At 41.3% G+C, this 23,263-nt stretch overlaps 1 protein-coding gene across 16 annotated transcripts in view; it reads right to left on the bottom strand.

The window, feature by feature from the left end:
* Positions 1-23,263, bottom strand: part of DLG2 (discs large MAGUK scaffold protein 2) — a 1,584,089-nt gene that overhangs the window by 379,816 nt on the left and 1,181,010 nt on the right. For all 16 annotated transcript variants that reach the window (XM_075919430.2, XM_089775764.1, XM_089775765.1 and 13 more), the window contains 2 exons: positions 12,303-12,447; positions 9,128-9,269 (listed from right to left, as the gene is read on the bottom strand). In XM_075919430.2, the coding sequence (XP_075775545.1) occupies positions 9,128-9,269; positions 12,303-12,447 (287 nt within the window). The remainder of the gene's footprint in view (positions 1-9,127; positions 9,270-12,302; positions 12,448-23,263) is intronic.

Here is a 23,263-nt window from a genome sequence, read left to right as displayed (position 1 = left end):
ACAGTCTGATAAATTATGGCATGCAGCTTATGTAAGTAAACAAGAAATGACTGTGCAATGCCTCTCTCAATAAAAACTAAAAATTTTCTGGAGCCTTCAAAGCCTACAGTCCCTCCCCCATGCCATCTAGCATTCTCTGCTTCACAAAGATGTTATCGTACAAAGTTACACACACAAAGAAATCAAACATGCATTTCACAGCAAAACAGATAACTCTAATGGATTTTTTTCATGAATTTTTAATATCTAGCCACAGCTAAGTGTCAACGTGAGTTTTACGTTAACTGCAGCACAGCAGCTTAATAAACTGGTTTTCAGAGGTTAAAAAGAAGGTAAAACACAACACAACAGTTCTTCATTTTTCTAGACTCCTCTGCCTCTCTCTCTTTTATTAAAGGTAGGAAAAGTGAACATCTGAGAACAAAAGAATTTATTAGAATGCACTTTCAGTTTTTTAAAAATAAGCAGGCAGATGTCTGCTAGAGAGTACATAGTGATTTACAGTTCCTTCAACGTAATTAATGACAAAAAACCAGGGCCAGATTGTGTCTTTTCTTTCAGCTTAAGAGGAGTATTTTTAAAGAGCAACATTTTTGCAGAATACTGAAGACTATATTGGTAATTATAGTTACTGGTATGTGTCTTATTTACTTCTGGTCAAAAAGTCCACTTGCCTGAAGCTGTGTTACTTTATTAAAATCTAAAATATGACAATTATATCATAAAGGACAAAATATGCAGGAAGAGAACACAGAAGTCAACATTACTGATTCTATTTAATATTTAGTGTCTAGTGAGAATATCTGTAAAATAAAATGGTGCCTTAATTGGGGCCATTTTGGATCATGTTACCATACAAAACTAGACAAAGTACAGCAAAAGGAAAACATTCAACATCCTTACACTGGTAGCTCAAGATGACCTTTGCTCTTCCTTTATTTACCATGAACTGCTGCTAAGCTAATTTGTTGCCATATTTTTTATTAAGAAAAAAAGTACAACAACTTTTCTGATTTAAGTGTTTTAACAGTCATGCCATTTAATGCACATTTCATCAACAGAAAAACTATTGGTTGTCCAAAAATACAGTATACATCAGTGACACTTGGAACATTCCACCAAAAAAGGAGAAAAATCAAATGACTTTAAATGCTCAACCATTTAAATATACAACAGAAATATTATGACAATGAGAAAGTGAAAGAAAAGAAACAGTTATTTATTGTACCTGAAGTTCCTCAAGATTTGATGCAGACATGTATTCCACTTAGGTGTGTGCGTACTCAGTGCACCAGACTAAGGGAAATTTGACTAGCAATACTTGTAGGGGGCGGTACCCATGCCTTGTGGCCATAGCCCCACCTCTGACTATATGGGTATGTCAAGACTACATAGCTCCGTCGATGGAGCCATGTAAACTAGTTTACCTGACATAGGCAAAGAAGCGGGGGTTTAAATAATTCCCGCTTCATTAAAATAAACATGGCTGCTGCGCTGTGCTGACGATCAGCTGATCCAGCACAGCACGGAAGTCTAGACGAAGATCTGTCATCTGGGGAAGCCTTTGCCGACTGATCCCTTATGGCTCGTGAAACAAGACTTACAGGATCAGTTGGCAAAGGCTTCCCCAGCCGACAGATCCACGTCTAGACTGCCGCACTGTGCTGGATCAGCTGATCGTCGGCACAGCGCGGCAGCCATGTTTATTTTAATGAAGCGGGGATTATTTAAATCCCTGCTTCTTTGCCTATGCCGTGTAAACTAGGTTACATGGCTCCGTCAATGGAGTCATGTGGTCTAGACATACCCTAAGAGACAGTGCTGCCTGACCCTCTCTCAGTTCCTTCTCACAGAACACACAGAAACAAGTCTGATGCAGAGGGTACGGAGAATAGGACATGGAATACATGTCTGCATCACATCTCGAAAAACAACAATTATAGTAAGTAACTATTTCATCCTCTTTAAGTAGATTCAGCTGTGTATTCTATTCTCAAGGAGTAACCACCCTAAAGTTGTGGTTCGGAATCTACCTAAATAAGGCTTGCAGGACTGCTCTACCAAAGTTAGCATCTTCCGTGGAGGATGTGGTTATGGTGTAATGGTTCATGAACATATGAACCTACAGCTACAGAGCAGCCCTCCAACATGTCTAATGTGTGAAAGTGACTGAGGAATATTATGGATTTTGCTTGCATCCTCATTGAATTGGCTCTCTCTCATTGAGGGGTTTAGCCCAAAAGCTGGTTTATATGCAGTCTCAATGCAGATGTTACCCATTTCGAGATAATCTGTAGCGAAGAGACCACTTGACCGATCCATCATGTTACATAAACAAATGAGGCAAAGCATGAAAAGTCTTTGTCCTATCCAGATAAACAACTAAGCTCCACATGATATCTAACGTCTGGAGACACTGCTCTTCAGGAGATGATAGCAGCTCAAAAAAAACCCCAACAACATAGGTAAACATGCCACCTCATTCAAATTAGGCTGAGAAATCTCTTTAGACAAAAAATTAGATACAGTCTATCTTTGGAAAACACGCAACTCACACACACTCTTCTTGCAGATATTATTATTACCAGGAAGGCCATTTTCTGACTCAAGCAGGAAGGGTCAATATGCCAGGGGCTTGATCAGAGGTCCTGTTAAAGCCCCTAGCACTGAGTTAGAGTACCACAGGAGAACTGGCTCTTGGACTAGAGGATGTAGATTCTTTTAAGAATCTTGCTACCATGGCATTGGAGAGTATTGATCTTCCCTGAACAGGGGGATTAAATGCTGGTATCACCACCAGATGCACTTTTAATTAACTAAACACAAATCCTTATGACTGAAAGTGTAGCAGGTACTCCAAAATGTCCTGGAAAGAGGCCATTATTGGTGGGACTCTGCAGGTTAATGATCACACTGAAAATTGCTTCAATTTAGCTGAACATGGCATCCTGGTAGAGGGTATTCTACTGTTAAGGAGGACTTGTTAGACAGCTGCCAAACACTGTTCTTCCTACTCATTCACCCATGCCACAATCATAAAAAGAGATGCCAGTAGCTGAACAGATTATGCAAGATGTCACCTTCATTCTGAGTGAGTAAATTAGGGTGGGGAGGAAATGGTATGAGAGGCTTAACAATGTAAGACAGTCAGCAAGCAAGGACTGTCTCAGCCTTGCTGGGCCAAAACGAGCTTGGTCTGATACACTTTGACCTGAGGGGATGACAGGGATCAGGGAAAGGTGTATAGGAGAGCTGACTGCCAGCCGAGGTGGAAAACATTGGGCAGGGAGACTAGACTGAGCCCCCCTTCAAGAGCAGAACAGGTGACATTTCCTGATGTGCCTTGTAGCAAACAAGCTGATTATCAGGATGGCCCGTGATGTGAAGGTGATCCAGAGGACACTTGTCTTCACAGACCACTCAGAACTCAGGGAAAAATACTTGCTGAGGTGGCCTACAAAAGGATTCTGAACCCAGGCAAGGCTAACAGAGCAATATTCTCCTCAGAGCAACCTGCACTGTGCTCTACTCTGCACTAGTTAGGCCTCAGCTGGAGTACTGTGTCCAGTTCTGGGCGCCACATTTCAAGAAAGATGTGGAGAAATTGGAAAGGGTACAGAGAAGAGCGACAAGAATGATTAAAGGTCTAGAGAACATGACCTATGAAGCCAGGCATCATAAACTGGGCTTGTTTAGTTTGGAAAAAAGAAGATTAAGGGGGGACATGATAGCGGTTTTCAAATATCTAAAAGGGTGTCACAAGGAGGAAGGAGAAAATTTGTTCCTCTTGGTTTCTGAGGACAGGACAAGGAGTAATGGGCTTAAAGTGCAGCAGGGGAGGTTTAGATTGGACATTAGGAAAAAATTCCTAACTGTCAGGGTGGTCAAATATTGGAATAAATTGCCAAGGGAGGTGGTGGAATCTCCCTCTCTGGAGATATTTAAGAACAGGTTAGATAGACATCTGTCAGGGATGGTGTAGGTGGAGCTTGGTCCTGCCTTGAGGGCTGGGGGCTGGACTCGATGACCTCTTGAGGTCCCTTCCAGTCCTATTATTCTATGATTCTATGATTTGTTCACATAATACAGCTTGGTGGCATTTTTGGTAAATATGTGAAACAATGAGTCTGTAATAGTCCTAAAGGGCATGACATGAATTGAACAGGTGATATAATCCTATCATGGATCTGAGGAAACAGCTGAAATTAGTACATATGTGAAAAAAAATCGATTTCTGTGAATCAACATTTGCTGATGAAAGACTTTCATTATGAAAATTCCAGACCAGCACTACTTATGAGCAGTGAACAACAGTCTTCAAGTTCACATACTCTTGACCATCACAGTAGCATCCGAGTGCTTACCATTATCCTAAAAAAGGCAAAATTACCCTCTTCCCTTCTAGCAGGTAAAAGTAATTGCTTGATTACCAGTAATTGATTCTATCACATTCACGAGACTCTCCCTACTGGATGACAGTTTTAGGCTTCCAATGAAATATGTGTGTCATAGTTCACTGTTGCGGCAGAGAGCCAATTTCTCAGATTGCTACTGCCAATATCAAACAGGGCTTCGGGGCCACATTTAAACTGAACCCTATTCACTGGGGATCCAGAACAGAGAGAGCAAAACTGGGGTGCTCAGACATGGCAACCTTTCCTGCTAGGCAGACAAACTGCCGTGTTTTGTACCAGTTGTTGCATTTGCCAAATAATACAAAATACAAGTTGCTATGAACACTTCACTCCAGCCTCTTTTCCCAGAGTGTATCACAGTTATCAAGCTTGGTGGCGATATTTGAGCAGATCACTATAGATAGATATGCATGCAATGGGATGGGGAGTAACCTTCTGGTCAAATGGAATGAAGAAAAACATGGGGCATTCTCAAAATCCTTTCTTTTCCTCTTTATACCTTCAATTGTTTAAATGCTTCCTCACTCACACTGTGTCTTTCCTTTCCTTTCCTAATTCCTTCCTTGCACCCTTCTGTGGCTCCCTGGGTTCCGTAACACATTACTTGCTCTTTCTGTGGATTCTTTACATTACTCAATGCCCTCCTATTGTAGCTTCCCTCCCCACTAGAGATGTTAAATTTTGATTAATCAGATCATCAAACAGATGATGGAATTTCTATCAACTACTCAATTAGTCGACAAGGGGGAGGTGGGACGCTCCCTATCCTGGCTGCACTAGTCACAATAAGCCTATGCTTATCAGGTTGACTAGTCACTTACATCCTTACTCCCCTCGCACAATGATGCTGGAAGAAATGTTGTACACCAGGGCGGAATTTGGCCCCATATGTTGAATTACCAAGAACTAGGTTATACACGATTCCTTGTTAAAATATCACAGGTAGCTTAGAATTATGAAAATAGTATTGATCCATAGAAAGTTTTGATACAAAAATTGATTAAATCTGTGATTTAGCTGTGCATTAAAAATCTAATTGGATGGAAGAAACTTCTGTAACAAAACAATTCATTGATTTAAATTCATCCTTGGTGAATCTTCTATAGTTCACTGAAAGAGGCAGGTGAGTCCTCACTCAACCAAGGAAAAGTGAGAGCAGCAGAAGGCTGTTGATTTACCTAAGCTAGGGAGAGGAGGTGTGTTTCTCCCACACTTTAACCCTTTGTTTAAAAAAAATACTGTGAAATTAAACTCAATATTCTTTATGAAAATTTGTTTGTGGTATAAATATGGCATAACTAAGATACGCTTTTTTCAAGATAACCCGTGTAAGGTATCACTGGAAAGGTTCTGATTTATTGAATATGATTATCCAATTTGCTAATGCATCCATATTTCAGCTATGCTACTTTGAGTGATGCCCACTGCACACACTTCAGGTACAGCAATGGAAAAGCTAGACAGGGCTGATGGTCATCAGTGAGGACAATGGCCCGTGAAAAAGTTTGGCCTTCCTTCAGCTACGCCACATTGCCACCGACCATGGATGCTATGATACTACAGTTGGGTGACCTGATCTGATGCTAAACTACATTTTGAACTGCTCAATTTTTCCACGGGGGGGGGGGGGAAGGTTGGAAGAATCAAAGGATTCTGCCTTATAGAAATCCTATATAACATGAGGGAGAAAATCCTATATAAGGGTATGTCTAGACTACAGAGTTTTGTCGACAAAAGTGGACTTTTGTCGACAAAACTATACCTGCGTCTACACTACTGCTGAGTTCTGTCGACATAATGTCGACAGAACTCAGCAGTTTTGTCGACGCTGGTAAACCTCATTTTACGAGGCATAACGCCTTCTGTCGACAGAGTTTTGTCGACAAAAGTGGACTTTTGTCGACAAAACTATACCTGCGTCTACACTACTGCTGAGTTCTGTCGACATAATGTCAACAGAACTCAGCAGTTTTGTCGACGCTGGTAAACCTCATTTTACGAGGCATAACGCCTTCTGTCGACAGAGTTCTGTCGACAGAAGGTGTTATTGCATGTAAACTGTTCTTGCGTCTACACTGCCATGTCGACAAAGCAGCTTGCTTTGTTGACAGAACTGAATGTAGCGTAGACGCTCTTTGTCGACAGAAGCTTTGTCGACAGTATCTGTCGACAAAACTTCTGTCGACAAAACCCTGTAGTCTAGACGTACCCTAAGATTCAGTTCATTTCCTTCCCACGCAGAGAGATGCTAAAAACACCTGGAAACAAGGACTGGAAGGGGGAAATAACTGTGACCCTCAGGCTGGAAAGATATCTGGCCTGTGAAGGAATCTACCTAAAACAATGTTTAGGGTGACAAATTACTAGTTGCGACCAATTTCTTTAGTGAATCAAGCTTAATTTGTGTACTTCATTCCATTTGCTTGGTAATCTGCTTTGTTCTGTTTGTTACCTCTTTGCCACTTAAAATTCAATATTTTTTGCTTAGAAACGTATTTCTTGCTTATAATATAACCCAGTTTATGTAATTTCTAACTGGGGAGGTCAAGAAGTTGTGTATACCTTCCTCCACATTGAGGAAGGGGGTGAATAACATATAACTTTGGGTCTACTCTTCATGGGAGGTAGATACCTGAGTGCAGAGGCAAATCCCATGAACTGTGTCTTCCCAAAGCTGATCTCCGGCTATGTCTACACTGTGGGGCTCAGGGAACATGTTTGCATTTTCGCTTTTTTTTTTGCAGAAGTGCAAACGCGCTCTTTCAGAAGCCCCTGTATTCCTCCTTCCATGAGGAAGAAGGGGGCTTCTGAAAGCACTTTTTCTGACATTTGACACAGTCTAAATGGACCAACAAAAGAATCAGAAAATGCTACGCAAAATGTGGAGCGTATTTTGCATAGCTTTTTCCAACAAAACCTTGTAGTCTAGACCTGGCCTCAGTGCCTGTATTGTTCTGCAGTTGTGGTCTTGCCTGTATATGATCTGGAGGAGGCTTAATAGCATGTATCAGCAAGAGAGGCAGAAAGGGTGCCAAAGATGGCATAACAGACAGGCTCAGAGGGATCTGAGCACATCTGCTGGCATCTCAGAGGGGGCAGCCTGTCACAAATGTCATGAAGCTCTCTGAATCCACATGTCATAAACAAGTCGTGTATCTTATAGGACCTTAGAGATGCATAAGAGCAAACACACACTGAAAGCAAACTGAAGTTAGGGGCTTGATACAGGAATTACTGGATTGAGGTTATTATCCTGTGCTATGCAAGTCAGCCATAATTGTCCCAGCTAGCCTGAAATGCTATGAAACTATGAAAATAGAAGAATATTGGAGGAAAGAAGTACAATGTTCATTCTCTCCTATTATTATAACAGGTTGACCAATATTCTAACCACCCTTCAATAACAATGAAATAAATTGTCTCGTCAGCAACACTTAGCTAACATAGTATCAGAGGGGTAGCCGTGTTAGTCTACAAGGTGCCACAGGACTCCTTGTCGTTTTTGCAGATTCAGACGAAGAGATTTATTGGAGCATAAGCTTTCGTGGGCAAAGACCCACTTCCTCAGATACATGTTGTGGAAATTCCAGAGGCAGGTATAAATATACAGGCATAAGAAAAGAGTACCAATCAAGAGTAAGGCTAGAGATAACGAGGTCAATTCAGTCAGGGAGAATGAGACCCACTTCTAGCAGCTGATGTTACAATGAGGCCCACACCAGCTGCTAGAAGTGGGCCTCATCCTCCCTGACTGAATTGACCTCGTTATCTCTAGCCTTACTCTTAATTGGCTCTCTTTTCTTATGCCTGTATATTTATACCTGTCTCCGGAATTTCCACTACATGCATCTGATGAAGTGGGTCTTTGCCCACGAAAGCTTATGCTCCAATAAATCTGTTAGTATATAAGGTGCCACAGGACTCCTCATCGCTTTAGCTAACATACAGGATGTAAAGAAAGCATTTCCCACCCTCCCTATCCACTTCAAAACCAACTAAACAGTTACAGCTTTATTGTCTCATTTCCATATAATAAGTTCAGTCAATTTATTGCACCAAATACACCACTGTTGTTATTAACCACAGAAACATCAAATGGTAGAGCTGGAAGGGACCTTGCAAGGTCATCTAGCCCCTTGTGTGGAGGCTAGTCTAAGTAAACCTAGACCATCCATTACAAGTGTTTGTCTAATCTGATCTTAAAAACCTCCAAAAGGGGAGATTCCATAGCATTCCTTCAAAGACTATTCCTGTGTGTAACTTTTCTTATAGTTAGAAAACTTTTCTTGATCTCTACCTAAATCTTCTTTGAAGAAAATTATGGTGATTACTTCTTGTCTTTTCTTCAGTGGACATCGACAATAATCAATCACCATCCTCTTTATAACAATCTCTACATAATTAGAAATTGATTGTTTAGTAACTTGTTCCAGTATCTTTCTGGGTATCAGAGTTAGGCTGACTGATCTATCGTTCCCATTTTTAAATACACAGACCATGTTTGTCCTGCTTCAGTCCTCTGGGAATTCACCTGTCCTCCATGAATTCCCAAACATAACTGTTAGTGGTTCCAAGATTGTTTTGCCTAGTTCCTCAATACATCTAACTTATAGTCTTGAACCCATTCTTTATTTTAAGCTTGTGTTCCTTCCCCCTTGTTAATTCTCACTGTAGTCATTACCAAAGGCAATACATAAGGAAAGATATCTGACCTGGTATAGTCGTCCTCTACAAGCATGTGCTTTGGAATAGGCGAATATCTTCCTGGTGAGATAGGGGCCAAAGATGCCTTGTACTCTAAAGTGCCATTGTTGCCAGAAGAAAGTATATGATTTTCCATTGGTGGAGAATAAGCTGATGGTTAAAATAAGCAATTGTTGTTAGTGACATTCACATTTCATTTGGTTGTTCTGGTACTGTTTTCATTTAAGTGCCAATAAAGTGTTCGGTGCTGTACAATATGCAAAACAGATGGTTCCTGCCTGAAAGAGTGTAAGATCTAAACAAGGCAGTGAAGGAATGAATGGCTATGATTTTGCTTACCACTCACTTTGTATGAAGATTAAGAAATGAGAGGTTCTTCAGGAGGGATTTGGATGAGAAGGGGATAGCCTGGGAGACAGAAAGCAGGGAGGCATTTCATGAATGCAAAATGGAATGTAAGTAGTTGTAGGAAATAATTAAATTGAAAAGGGCATTAAGCCTTATACCAGTGGTGGGTAGCTTGAAGCCCACAGGCAGCCTTTCAGGGAAACCTGATTGTGGGCTGTGAGACATTTTGCTGATATCGACCATCTGCAGGCACCATCCCCACATCTCCCAGTGGTCACGGTTCTCTGTTCCTGGACAACAGGAGCTCTGGGAAGTGGCAGCCAGCATGTCCCTACAGCCATTTTGCCTGCAGAATGGAGAATCATGACCAATGGGAGCTGCAGAGAGTAGTGCCTGCAGACAGTCAACATCAAAATATCTCATGGCCCTGCAATCAGATTACACTGGCTACATGTGCACCGTGGGCTGCCCACTCTTGCCTTATAACATCATTTTTAGAGTGCCAGCAGCAATGTAAAAAAACACCAGTTTAGAGAAAAAAATCAGGGGAAAACAATGTAGATTTCTGAATATTATACATTAGGGCACAGATTATTCCAAGGATTCTAGAAATATCAGATTCCCAAATCCCACTAGCCTGAATTTACAGTGCCAAATTAGACTGCATCATAATTTAGATCCCAGTAAACGGAGTTAAGAAGAGTGAAAGCTAATATAGCTATGATATATGCTAATGATTAACAAAGATAGGACAATGCTGTTTGATTGTATTTTTGGGAGGGTCTCAGTATAATGGTGGTGCCTAGAAATATGTAATAATGACTGTAACCAAATCCCTAGTCTGTGTAATTAGAGGAAAGAAAATAACAACCAGGAAAACCAGACATGCTTTTGCATGAACTTATGATTAATTTCCTTTTGAAACAGATATGTTTGAAATTATTACTAGAAAGTTTAATCCATTCATTAAATGCTAAAATGTTAAATATTTTAAAGACCAAACGTTTCTATAGGGAAAGGCTACTCCTTGCTAAAAGACATTATGAGAATATAGGTCTCATGAAAGGACAAATAAACTTGTATACATCCACCAATTACTAAAGTCTTGTCAGCCTTTTTGCCCATCTGAAATTGCTGATAATTAATAATAATGTCTAGCTTTTAGATAGCACTTTTTCATCAGTACCCGTCAAAAGCATTTTTACAAAGGAGGTCAGTATCATTATCCCTAATTTACAGAAGGGGAAACTGAGGCTCAGTACAGTGCTGTGAAATGCCTAAGGTCACCCAGCAGGTCAGCAGCACAGCTGGGAATGAAAACTGAGTCTCCTAAGTCATACTCCAGTACTCTATTGATTAAGCAACTCTCTTCTTGCTGAACAGTATGTACTACTTCACTTAAGACTTAAAGCAGGCAGCATTTCTTGACTAATTGGCAAAAGGAGGAAATCAGCAGCACGTCAACAAGATGTACAACAGTGGCACAGACGAGTTTTGCCTGCTGGGAGAAAGGACACTGACAAGGTGCCATCCCAAAGGCTGAGGTGCTGGGGAGAGGAGAACTACATGCACATTAGGAAAGGAAGCACAGGATGCAAGGGGAAGCACCGCTGCACTGTTTGTTAGATGGAGAAGCAGAGGATGGATATAAATGAGGGAGCAGATGGAGTAGGAACAGGGATGGCATTAGAATGGAATCATTTTATGCTGTAAGCAAACAAGGAATCATTTTATGCTGTAAGCAAATATTGTGTAAATTATAAGCCTGTTTCATGCAAAGACCATGTCGTTTTCCTCAGGTTTTTTTGCTTGGCACATAGTCAGATCTTTGGCTGCCTGTGTTGCGTCTGTCCTGTACACTGAAGTCTACACTTTTCACATCTGCTAACCTAGGAGCTCTGAAGATAATGTATTGCCACAAAAATTATTTCACCTTAATTGTTACAAGAGATACAGTGCTTAATGTTCAACAATAGGATGTTGGAATAAGTTTGCTGTCATGGTTATCTAGTTATGTTTTGCAGCACAAGCCCAGCTAACAATACTATATTGAGCACATGATGACAGTAAGGGTATGTCTACACTTGCATCCTATTTTGAAATAGGGATGCAAATGAAAACATTCGAAATTGCAAATGAAGCCAGGATTTAAATAACCCATGCTTCATTTGCATATTCACGTTATGGCACTATTTTGAAATAGCGCTATTTCTAAATAAAATGCACTGTGTAGACACATTATTTCAAGAGAAAATCCTTCTCTCGAAATAACTTGTAAGCCTCATTTTATGAGGAAGGATTTTCGAAAGATTCTCTCGAAATAATGCGTCTACACAGTGCGTTTTATTTCGAAATAGCGCTATTTTGAAATACCGCCATAACGCAAATATGCAAATGAAGCACGGGATATTTAAATCCCAGCTTTCATTTGTAATTTCAAATGTCTTAATTTGCATCCCTATTTCGAAATAGGGTGCAAGTGTAGACATACCCTAATATATTTAACTAAGGCTATGTCTACGCTACCAGGTTATTTTGAAATAACTCCTGAAATAACTATTTTGAAATAAGCTTACTCTTGTCACAAGCAGGAATTATTATTTCAATATAACAAGCCCATTGTTTCAAAATAACAGGCTGGGTAGTGTGGATGCTCACCTTGTTATTTCGAAATAACTCCCCAGTGTAGACATACCCTAGCAATCCAATTTTTCAGCCTCCCAAGCCCTTATATAAGCTTCAATGATGTAGAGAGATTTGTCTGGATTTGAAAAGTCAAAATAAGCTCTTAAAACACAATATCACATATAAAATGACATTCAATGAGTCACTTACAGTGAGTAATATCTGGTGGGCCATAAGGGTCAGTCATGTAAATGGTGGTGGGCTTTCCAACTTTTAGATAAACTACATCTGATGTATTCTTCAAAATCGCTACTGCTTCTTCATGAGTTACTTCTTCTAAACTGTAATTATTTACCTTAAAGGAAAAATTAGAAAGATTAGAAAGTCTGGATAGATACGGTTGTGATATCCATATTATCTGTACAATTATCAGTGATGGATTAAGCATTGTAGACTAAAGGCACTACAGATTATAGAATAGTGACATTATGGAATAATCAGATTAAGACATTAAGGCCCACCTACCTCTGACATCTTACATAGCATCTTTGGCAATCCCCGAGCTGTAGGATCATGGCTGACTGTAAAGTGTTAGATATGCCATGTGTCTGCTCCAGTACAACATTATTATCTGGGTCATCATTAGCACAAACATACCAAGAAACTGAAAGAGCTCAATAGCTAACTGTGCATCACAGGCTATAGGGACATTATAATAGAATAATAGAATAGTAGAACTGGAAGGGACCTCGAGAGATCATCAAGTCCAGGCCCCTGCCCTCACAGCAGGACCAAGCACTGTCTAGATCATCCCTGACAGGTGTCTGTCTAACCTGCTTTTAAATATCTCCAGTGATGGAGATTCCACAACCCCCTTAGGTAATTTATTCCAGTGTTTAACCACCCTGACTTTTTCCTAATGTGCAACCTAAACCTCTCTTGATGGAATTTAAGCCCATTGCTTCTTATCCTATCATCAGAGGCCAAGGAGAACAATTTTCCCACTTCTTCCTTGTGACACCCTTTTAGATACTTGAAAACCACTATCATGTCCCCTCTCAGTCTTCTCCTTTCCAAACTAAACAAGTCCAGTTCTTTCAGTCCTCATAGCTCATGTTTTCTAGGCCTTTACTCATTTTTGTTACTCTTCTCTGGACCTTCTCCAATTTCTCCACCTCTTTCTTGAAATGTGGTGCCAAGAACTAGACACAATACTCCAATTGAGGCCTAATCAGCACAGAGCAGAGCGGAAGACTGACTTCTCGTGTCTTGCTCACACCACTCCTGTTAATGCATTCCAGAATCATGTTTGCTTTTTTTGGAACAGTATCACACTGTTGACTCATGTTTAACTTGTCGTCCACTATGACCCCTAAATCCCTTTCAGTAGTACTCCTTCCTAGACAATCATTTCCCATTCTGTATGTGTGAAACTGATTATTCCTTCCTAAGTGGAGTATGTTGCATTTGTCCCTATTAATCGTCATCCTATTTACTTCAGATCATTTCTCTAGTTTGTCCAGATCATTTTGAATTTTGACTCTATCCTCCAAAGCACTTACAACCACTCCCATCTTGGTATCATCTGTAAACTTAATAATCATATGTTCTATGCCATCATCTAAATCAGTGGTCCCCAACCTTTTGGGGCTGCTGGGTGCCCGGGGGTGGGGCCACCCACAGGGGGTGGGGCCACCCATACGCCACGTGCCCAGTGCCGGAGCCACCCATGCGCCGCACTCCGGGGGCCAGCGCCACTCCTGGGCTGCACGTCCAAGAGTGGAGCTGCCCATACACTGCGCACCTGGGTCCGGCACCACTCCTGTGACACATTCCCAGGGGTGGGGACGCTCATACGCCGCATGCCTGGGGGCGGAGCCGCCTATGTGCTGCGTGCCCAGGGCTGGCACCGCCCCTGTGCCGCACGCCTGGGGGCAGGGGCAGGGCTGGCCGCGATCACTCGGCGAGAGCACAGAAATGGCGCCCGCAGGCACCACATTGGGGAACACTGATCTAAATCATTTATTAACAGAACCAGCCCAAAAACAGCCCCCTTCAGAACTCTGTGAGCCATTAATAACTACTTTCTAAGAATGGTTATCCAGCTGGCTAGGCTCCCATGTTACAGTAGCCCTATCTAGGTTGTATTTCCCTTGTTTATTGATAAGGTTATGCAAGACTGTATCAAAAGCTTTACTAAAGTCTAGGTATACCATGTCCACTGCTTCTCCCTTATTCACAAGAGTTGTTATCTTATCAAAGAAAGCTTTCAGATTGGTTTGACATGATTTGTTCTTTACAAAACCATGCTGGCTGTTACCTATCACTTTATTATCTTCCAGCATCACATCACAGCATCCACTTGAGATTTAACTATTAGCATATGGTTGTTGGCAGTAAAATCCCAAACCCACATCCTGATTAGCTACTTGGATAATTGGTGATATTGCACCTGTGCATAGTTTCTAATGAGACCTTTCAAATAAATGACACCCTAAAATGTCTTTGCCCATTAAATGAAATGGATAATTGGAAAATTAAGCAGCAGCAGAAGGAAGTCAAATATATGCAAGAGGCTATCTTGGAGAGGTGAGAAATGAATAGTGGCAGCTGTGCAATTGGAAAGGGAGGGTTTGAAGGTGAAAAATAAGATGGCTTCCTGGAACTGTAGGCAGAAAGACACTGAAGTTAGTGAGAAGGGAGCTGAATATAGACATAAGGTGTGGGCTTGATGCAGAAAAATATATCAGATGCATCACAGCATAGCAAAGAAGAGCATAGACAAAATAGGAAAAGGAAATGTGTCAATAGGAATTACTAATCTAGATTACTCCTCCAGATAAACCTTATGCAGGAGAAAGGGTCTTACATGTTTAGAGGCAAGACCTCTTTGCAGCATTAAGATATCTCCTATAAATATTCATGTACCAGGGAAATGAGTTCTCTAAGAAAAGGAACCAAGGTACATTCTTAATGATTAATCATGTTTATTACAGTTGTGCCAATATATCAACCAAGAATGGGCTTTACTGCACGAGGCATATGCATAACACAGACTAGTAGACAGTCCCTATCCTGCTGTCCTGAAGAACTTACAACGTAACACTGACAGCCCCGAGTGAACGAGAAATTGGCAAGGATCGGGATAGAGATTCATATTGACATAAATTTCACAGAAGTGACTAGTATACAAAAGTGATTGATATTAAATGTCTCTTGCTTATTTATATACTTTAAAAAAGAATTCAAAACCTGAAAATTCAACTTTTGGCTTATCTATGTAAGCACTGTTCCTGACACAGTTATCCTCTTGTTCCCTTTCCCCGCATCATCTGTTACATACATTCAGATTGTAAAGATTTTGGGGCAAAGACTTCCTCTGTATGTTTGAGATCCTACTTTATGAGGTGCCACACATTCTGACTGGGCCCCTGGAGCATTACTAGAATTAAAAATAATAAATAATCTTAGATATTGCTACCCCCTTTGGACCCAAACAGCTAGTCAAAATCTGAGGCAGTGCAGATTCTCCCTTATAGGCAGACAGAGACCTGCGCGGATACAGGTTTCTACCAAAGGATGTAGCTATCTAGGAATAGAAATCGGTATCCATGATCTGCAGAGCTCTACTCCCACAAACCATAACAGACAAATCAGAAGAGCGTGATGTCACCATCCCCAGGAGTCAGCCTTCCGCGCCAGCAGCTCCTCCTGGCCATGCAGCTGTGCTTCCCTCAGTTCCACCCCTATCACGGCTGTACAACTCCACACAGGAGACACAAATGGGGGTGGGTGATACAGCCACACAGCTGGGAAGAACTGCCGATGTGAGACGCTAGCTCCTGGGAGCAACAGCATTATGTTCTGGTTTGACCAATGAGGTCCTCAGGAGTAGATCTCTGTGGATTTGCAGATACCGATTTCTATCCACGGACTTGTAGAAGGAAAAATTGATGATGGAGTCAGAGGTAGTCCTGTTTATTTACAAAGAATGTCCAAAGTCATGTTTCCATGAACACAGCAGGAATCAAACTACAGGAGATACGTTTCTTTGCTCCAAGCCTCTTTCAGCCAGCACTCAACCCGAAATCTCTCTGAGCTTTTTCTCAGGGCCATGCTACAAACACCTTTTATTCTGGTGCTTATTTGCTGCCTTCTCTCACAACTTCTCTGCCTTTTCTGCTGTCTTTCTCTCAGACACCCTCAGAGGAACAATTCCAATTCCATCAACTTCCTAGCCCCCAAATGTGCTATATCAATCTCCAGGAAAACCTGTTGAGCTACATGGTTCAACTTTTACTTAAACCTTTCCATGTGCCTATGATTTTATACTCCTATTGGTTCAGCCACCTGGTTACATAAATGAACTTCTCAGTTATTTTCAAGGAAAGGCAATTATGATACCCAATAACTTCAATCACTTTTAACTCAGAATCCATAACAATATCAAATATCAAAAGATGATACTTGGATGTCACCATTTTTTTATACGAGACAAGCAGCCATTGGCAGCATCAGGAATTAAGTTTAAGAAACTGTTCCTTACCAGCTATCAGCAAGAAGAGTTTAGAGAAAGTATGTTTAACATATTGCTTCTAACTTCTATTTGCCCTAATATGCCTTACTGGTTAAGAACTTTCTAGGTAGTCAGTGCTATATGACTTTTGTAAAAACATGAAAATAAAGTAAGGATTATTCTATAAAACCACCATGATGAACTAAAACTTTGTTTCTCCTTATCCACTAAAAGTTCTAAAACCATCTTGAAATTGATTAGAAAAATTTCTTGATGAGGGATGTGTTTTCGCTCTCAGGTATGCATGATGAGACAAGTGCTATGTTTGTATTGAAGTCTGTAATATTGAGATTCAGAGAAACCATAAAGACAGTAAATACATCAGTAAAAACAAGTGAGATAAAGTTTCACAAAGCAAACTGGTTGGGGGAAGCAAAATACAAAGAAATGGAACTGTGAAGCAAGTTCAGACTTCCACTTGCAAGTAAGTAGTCACAAATACTTGCAAATATACATGTAATACTTTTGCTTATGCACATAACAAATATGTTATGTGGATAATATACATTTTATTCTCTCTAACCACATGACTGTTCAGAAGGGAACACTTCAGTGTCTTCTGAAGACACTTGGAACACTGACTAACAGTGCTTGAAGAATAAAGAAAAAGGTTAAACAAGTCTGAAAGCAGCCAACATCTCATCCCATGCATTGGGACAAAGGCTATGTCTACATTATTAACTAGGAGTGTGATTCCCAGCTCATATACATATACTTGTGCCAGCTCAATGAGAGCTAACACGCATATAAATCATAGTGTAGGCCACACTACTACAGGCAGCGAATATGTACCTACGAGGGTATGCTGCCATTGATACTAGCTCTAATTGAGCGAGCACATGTATATGTCTGTGAGCTGGAAATCACATGCGTAGTTCATACCATAGTGCAGACATAGCCAAAATCTCCCAGCAACACATTTTATCCCTATTAGGCATCTACAGAAAATGTATTGCATAGAAAATGGGAAAAATCCTTTTAAGGTGCTTAAAATTTATTCAGCTCTATCCAGTATGTGTTTGACACACCCAATAATAAGGTCTTCATTCAATATATGGACTAAAGGTCTCTTTCAGATATGAGACAAGCTCCTTTTCTCCACTTCAGAATCATGAAATCTAAAGAGAAGTGTGGCTTCTTGCTATGACTACCAGATAAGATCAATGATCAAACTAAAAGGACTCCATTTCAATCACAGCAGTCTTTTCTTCCATTAAATGGCTCTGGCCCTGTCCGAGACAAAGATTTATCATTATATCAAATATGTGCCATTAGTGTGTACTGCACTGGAAATGGCTGCTTGTTTTTCTGTCAAGTCTTAGCCACTAGCTCAGACTTTTCCTTCCCACTTTCAGCATCTAAGATAATTGGACTGGAATGGGAAGGAGGAGAAGTGTGTAGCCCTTTGGCCAACTGGTAACAGAGTTTTTGGGCAGGGTATGCCATTTTCTGGTTTGGAACAGAAATTGATGTTGCCACCTCAGGTTGTTTTATAGTGCACTTTATTTCTATAAAATGCAGATAAGTTTTATTTCCTCTCACAGGGATGGTAACAAATAGCACACAGGCACCTCCTTTTGCAGAAACCTCAGGTCAGGCATTATGCCATGCCCTTGTACTTCTGTCTTTCTGTCCAGGGCCTCATGGCTTATATTCAGTGATCCTTTTTCTCCTTCAGTCCCTTTACTTTTCATCTAAGAAAGCCCTAGTCCACTGCTGCTCACAAACACCATATGAGCTGGAAAGCTGAGCCTGAGCATCTACCTTCCTTTTGCTTCATGGCTTTGTAATACAAAAGATACTCAGATGAGTCTCATGACGTACAGACTAACTGTACCCAGAAGGTATACAAGAGAGTTGTGTGAGTTAAAAGACCCAAATTTGACTAGTTCTAACGCCCTAGACAAAGGAGAGTACTTTCAAACCACACAATTCCATTGGTGTCTCATAGGGTGCAGTTACTCCATGGTATTTCTAACTCCCTTTCTAGCAAATTTCACCCACGTTGCTTGTACATCAGTGACCTTTATCATACAAGCTGTGAGTACTTTTTACTATAACAGGGAAACAAAAGACTCTCAAATGTTCCTGGTCTCAGTTTAGAAAACTGTCATAGGAACACGCTATACCATTTCTTAATATCCCCAAGACAGCTGTATATATTAAGATGCCTGTTCTCACTCACCACGTGTACACCATGTTCACACTGATGAGAGTTATGGGTACATGAAAGAGCCAAGTAACTTTTCTACTTTGCTACTAGTAAGAAAGTGGCCATCAATAATGAAACTTAAATAGACATTTCTCAACACAAGCATGGAACTATGCATTTATTAAAACATCATGTTCTCTGACATCTTAAACACTAAGGCTACGTCTACATTGGCCCCTTCTCCGGAAGAGGCATGTTAATTTCCAACTTCAGAATAGGGAAATCCGCGGGGGATTTAAATATCCCCCGCGGGATTTAAATAAACATGGCCGTCGCCTTTTTTCTAGCTTGGGGAAAAGCCGGAAAAAAGCGTCTAGACTGGCATGATCCTCCGGAATAAAGCCCTTTTCCGGAGGATCTCTTATTCCTACTTCAAAGTAGGAATAAGAGATCCTCCGGAAAAGGGCTTTATTCAAAACGCTAATTCGAACTAGTTTTTAGGTCTAGATGCACTAGTTCGAATTAGCTTAGTTCGAATTAGTGCTGTAGTGTAGACATACCCTAAGTGAAAATGACCTTGCGCCATCTAAGTGAGGACACGCATGTGCTCTGGTAAGACAGCTGAAATGAGACAGCAAATGAGTAAGGAGGAAATTGGGTGAACCCTACTGTAAAGGAGATTATCTGAGTAGCTATCTGCTGCTGAACAATTGAAAGGGAGTAACTAACAGAAGCTTACTTAATAAAAAACCTCCTGTTAAAATTAGCTTCATTAGCAGCAAAGAAGTCAGTTGTCGTGGACACTTGCAGAGGAAAAGAAAGAATACCTAGAACTTGTCAGATTCCAGTGAGAAAATATGGTGTTACTAAATGTAAGAATAAGCAGCCTGGGTCTAGAATGACTCTTCCAAGAACTGAAGTTCGTAAGTGTGATATAGAAAACATGCACTACAAATCCTGGGCTTCCTATATAGCCACAATGCACAAGCTAGATTGCATTCAGGATAATGAAATGAAGGGGCTCAAATCCCTTGAAGTCACCAATCTGACCCACTTTGGAACGGGTTGTTCCTGATGTTACCCTAAGCCTCTAGGGAACTTGTGCTTGGTCTATATGCACTCAGTATCTGTTTCCCATAGTGAGTAGAATTCAGGGCAGGAAGCTATCACCAGAACAAATCATAAGCCTGAACTCAGAGACAAAGGGGTTTAAATTTACTTTTGGTTTTGGCTGTTGTTATGGAGGCATGAGCAGAGACACAGAGAGAAGCCTGGGAGGTTGACATTCAAAATGATCTGGACAAACTGGAGAAATGGTCTGAGGTAAATAGAAGGAAGTTTAATGAGGACAAATGCAAAGTACTCCACTTAGGAAGGAACAATACATTTCACACATACAGAATGGGAGGCGACTGTCTAGGAAGGAGTACTGACGAAAGGGATCAAGGGGTCATAGTGGACAACAAGCTAAATATAAGTCAGCAATGTGACCTTGTTGCAAAAAAAGCAAACATCATTCTGAGGTGCATTAACAGAAGTCTTGTGAGCAAGATATGAGAAGTCATTCTTCTGCTCTACTCTGCACTGAATAGGCCTCAGTTGGAGTTTGTGTTCAGTTCTGGGCACCACATTTCAAGAAAAATGTAGAGAAATTGGTGAAAGTCCAAAGAAGAGCAACAACAGTGATTAACGGTCTAGAAAATATTACCTACTAGCTGCACTTACCCAGCGTTGCCCGGGAAACCAGAGGAATAAAATTTAGAAAAACAGAAGCTGGTCCTGACATCTGGCCATTATGGCAACCCCCCCCCCCTGCTTTTCTACTGCTGCATAAAGCAAATTTAGATAGAAAAGTCACAATAGAAACTTTGTCTCTGTTTTATTCCCATGTCATGAGTCTTGGAGCCATTAAAAGCACAGTGGAAGGGAGAGCCCCCAAATCACCATGGCTTGTTTCCCCACCGTTGCTGGAAGCATATGGAGGCCCCTCTTCTATAGTGCAATGTTTTGCTTCCTATCAGATGGTATTTTTGCTAATTATTCTTGTAGAAGCTAATGTGTTTTTGGTAGAGAAGTAGGATATAGGCATGCTGGGTCTACAAATTCTCATCCAAGACCTGAGTATAGGGATGCCTCAGTCAATGGGGCTGGCCCTACTGAATCTGAGAGATTTCAAGGTGACACCTCAAACTCTTCTCCCATCTTTTTTGATGAAACTATGAGTCAACTACCTGAACCAGCTGGCACCTCTATAGTCCCTTCTCCAGCACCATCCCCTTGACCAGCTGCCCCTCCCATGGACTGCATCTCTCACCACCCTCCCACCCCAGGATCATCCAGTATCAAACCAAGGATCAGTGCCCAGATGTGAGGGATTCCCCCCCCCCCCTTGGATTAATTTTTCACCCACCCAGCATCATCCAGTGCTTCCCCTTGGGCCAGTGCCCCTCAAAGGAGACCCCCCCCCCCCGCCATGGGCTTCATTTCTCACTCACTCCCTGCAGGATTGTCCAGCCCCACTTCCTTCATCCCCCTACAATCCTGCCCTTCCCCCACTCGCTCCCAGTGGTCCAGCCCCCCTGGACCAGACCAGCCCCCAATGATCCAGCCCCCCTATGCGCCCTCCAACAGTGCAGCCTCCCATTCATTCCCCCCCCACCTCCAGGTCACCTCCTTCTGGACATTATTTCAAAGTGGCAGCTGAGCAGTAACACCAGCCCTGCTCCCTCCGCCTAAAGCGAGCTCTGGCAGTAACCCGCCCGCCCATTGGTCGGCCGCCAGACCCCAAGCTAATCACACTATTGAAGGGGGTCTCCATATGCTTCCAGCAATGGCAGGGAAGCCACTTCTCCCCACACTGCCAAGCTCCGTGCAGCCCCAGGGACAGGTGTCAGTCTCTCATCTCTTCTCTCCCACAGTACCTTAAAACCTTCTCCTGGAGGAAATGTTATCCCATGGAAAGTTTGGTTGTGGTAGGTCTTATAGTGTCCAAGTTATTAGAGCACAAACATTCTCCTTTATATATTAGATGAGGGAAGGCTGAAGGAATTGGGCTTGTTTAGTTTGGAAAAGAGAAGACTGAGAGGGGATATGATAGCGGTTCTTGGGTATATAAAAGGGTGTCACGGTGAGGAGGGGGAAATTGTTCTCCTTCGCCTCTAATGATAGGGTAAGAAGCAATGGGCTTAAATTGCGGCAAGGGAGTTTAGGCTGGACATTAGGAAAAACTTCCTAACTGTCAGGGTGGTTAAATACTGGAATAAATTGCCTATGAAGGTTGTGGAATCTCCATCACTGGAGATATTTAAGAGCAGGTTAGACACACATCTATCAGGAATGATCTAGATGGTGCTTGGTCCTGCCATGAGGGCAGGAGACTGGACTTGATGACCTCTTGAGGTCCCTTCCAGTTCTATGAATCTATGATTCCCATTCCTAACAAAAGGGAAACAACACTGTAGGTGGTTACGAGATCATTAAAAGGTATCAGCCTAGCAGAGACCTAGACACTAGCTAATATCTGAGCTGTTCTGTTCTGTTTCCTAAGCGCAGCACTGAAAGCATTGCTTTGCCACCATTAACTGAAAACAGAGGAAGAACTAAAATAGGATTAATTACATAGGTGAGAAATTGGGTGATGTCAGACCATAAATTTAAAATGACAAGTGAATAATAAGGATGAGGAAATTGTTTATAGTTCGGCAATTTGGTATGAGTGAAATGCTGGCATAATGCCAAAAAGAGTAAGTTAGCAGTTTTCAGGTTAGTATATAGTGGTATATTGGCAGATAAACAAATATAATCTGGGGTCAACACTTCAGTATTCCAGGGAGTGGTCAGTCAGTGCAGAGTTGAGTCCAAAACTAGGTGAAGACACCAGACCATAACAGTAAATAGACCATAATACTCAGACTTGTTATGTAATAGCTTTGATTGATAGCCAGATGTAACTGTTGTCAATGGACTATAAGAATAATCCTATCACAGAATGTCTAAATTTGATTGGAGGAAAAAGGAAAGTTTAAAAAAACCAGCCAATGAAAACAGGTCAAAGTCTGTCTAGAAAGACAGTCAGCAGGCAAAAGTTAGAAAGTTGGGACCAGGAGAAGAAGAATGAGAAGTCACAAGAAGCAACCGCAGGGTGACAGCAGAAAAGGACCGTGACAGTGCAGACTGAGAGAAGACTATGGATTGTACACATGCTAGCTATAGTATAAATTATAGATATAAATAGAATTGATGAATATGTGTCTGTAGGTTTGGGCTAAAAAAAGTGTGTCTATGTTGTGAACATTTCATTGTTTTATACGTATAAAGTTTAAGTTTGTTGTCAGCAACTGCATGTAATGGCACAACACAAACAGACCACAGCCATTTAGTATTGCTCTAACTTTATGGTTTGGATACATTTAGCCCGTATCCCAGGCTTGTGCTAACAGATTT

The sequence above is a fragment of the Pelodiscus sinensis genome, chromosome 1, assembly GCF_052426305.1.
Source record: "Pelodiscus sinensis isolate ZL-2025 chromosome 1, ASM5242630v1, whole genome shotgun sequence".
Classification (NCBI taxonomy): Eukaryota; Metazoa; Chordata; order Testudines; family Trionychidae; genus Pelodiscus; species Pelodiscus sinensis.
This window is presented reverse-complemented; position numbering and strand designations above follow the sequence as displayed.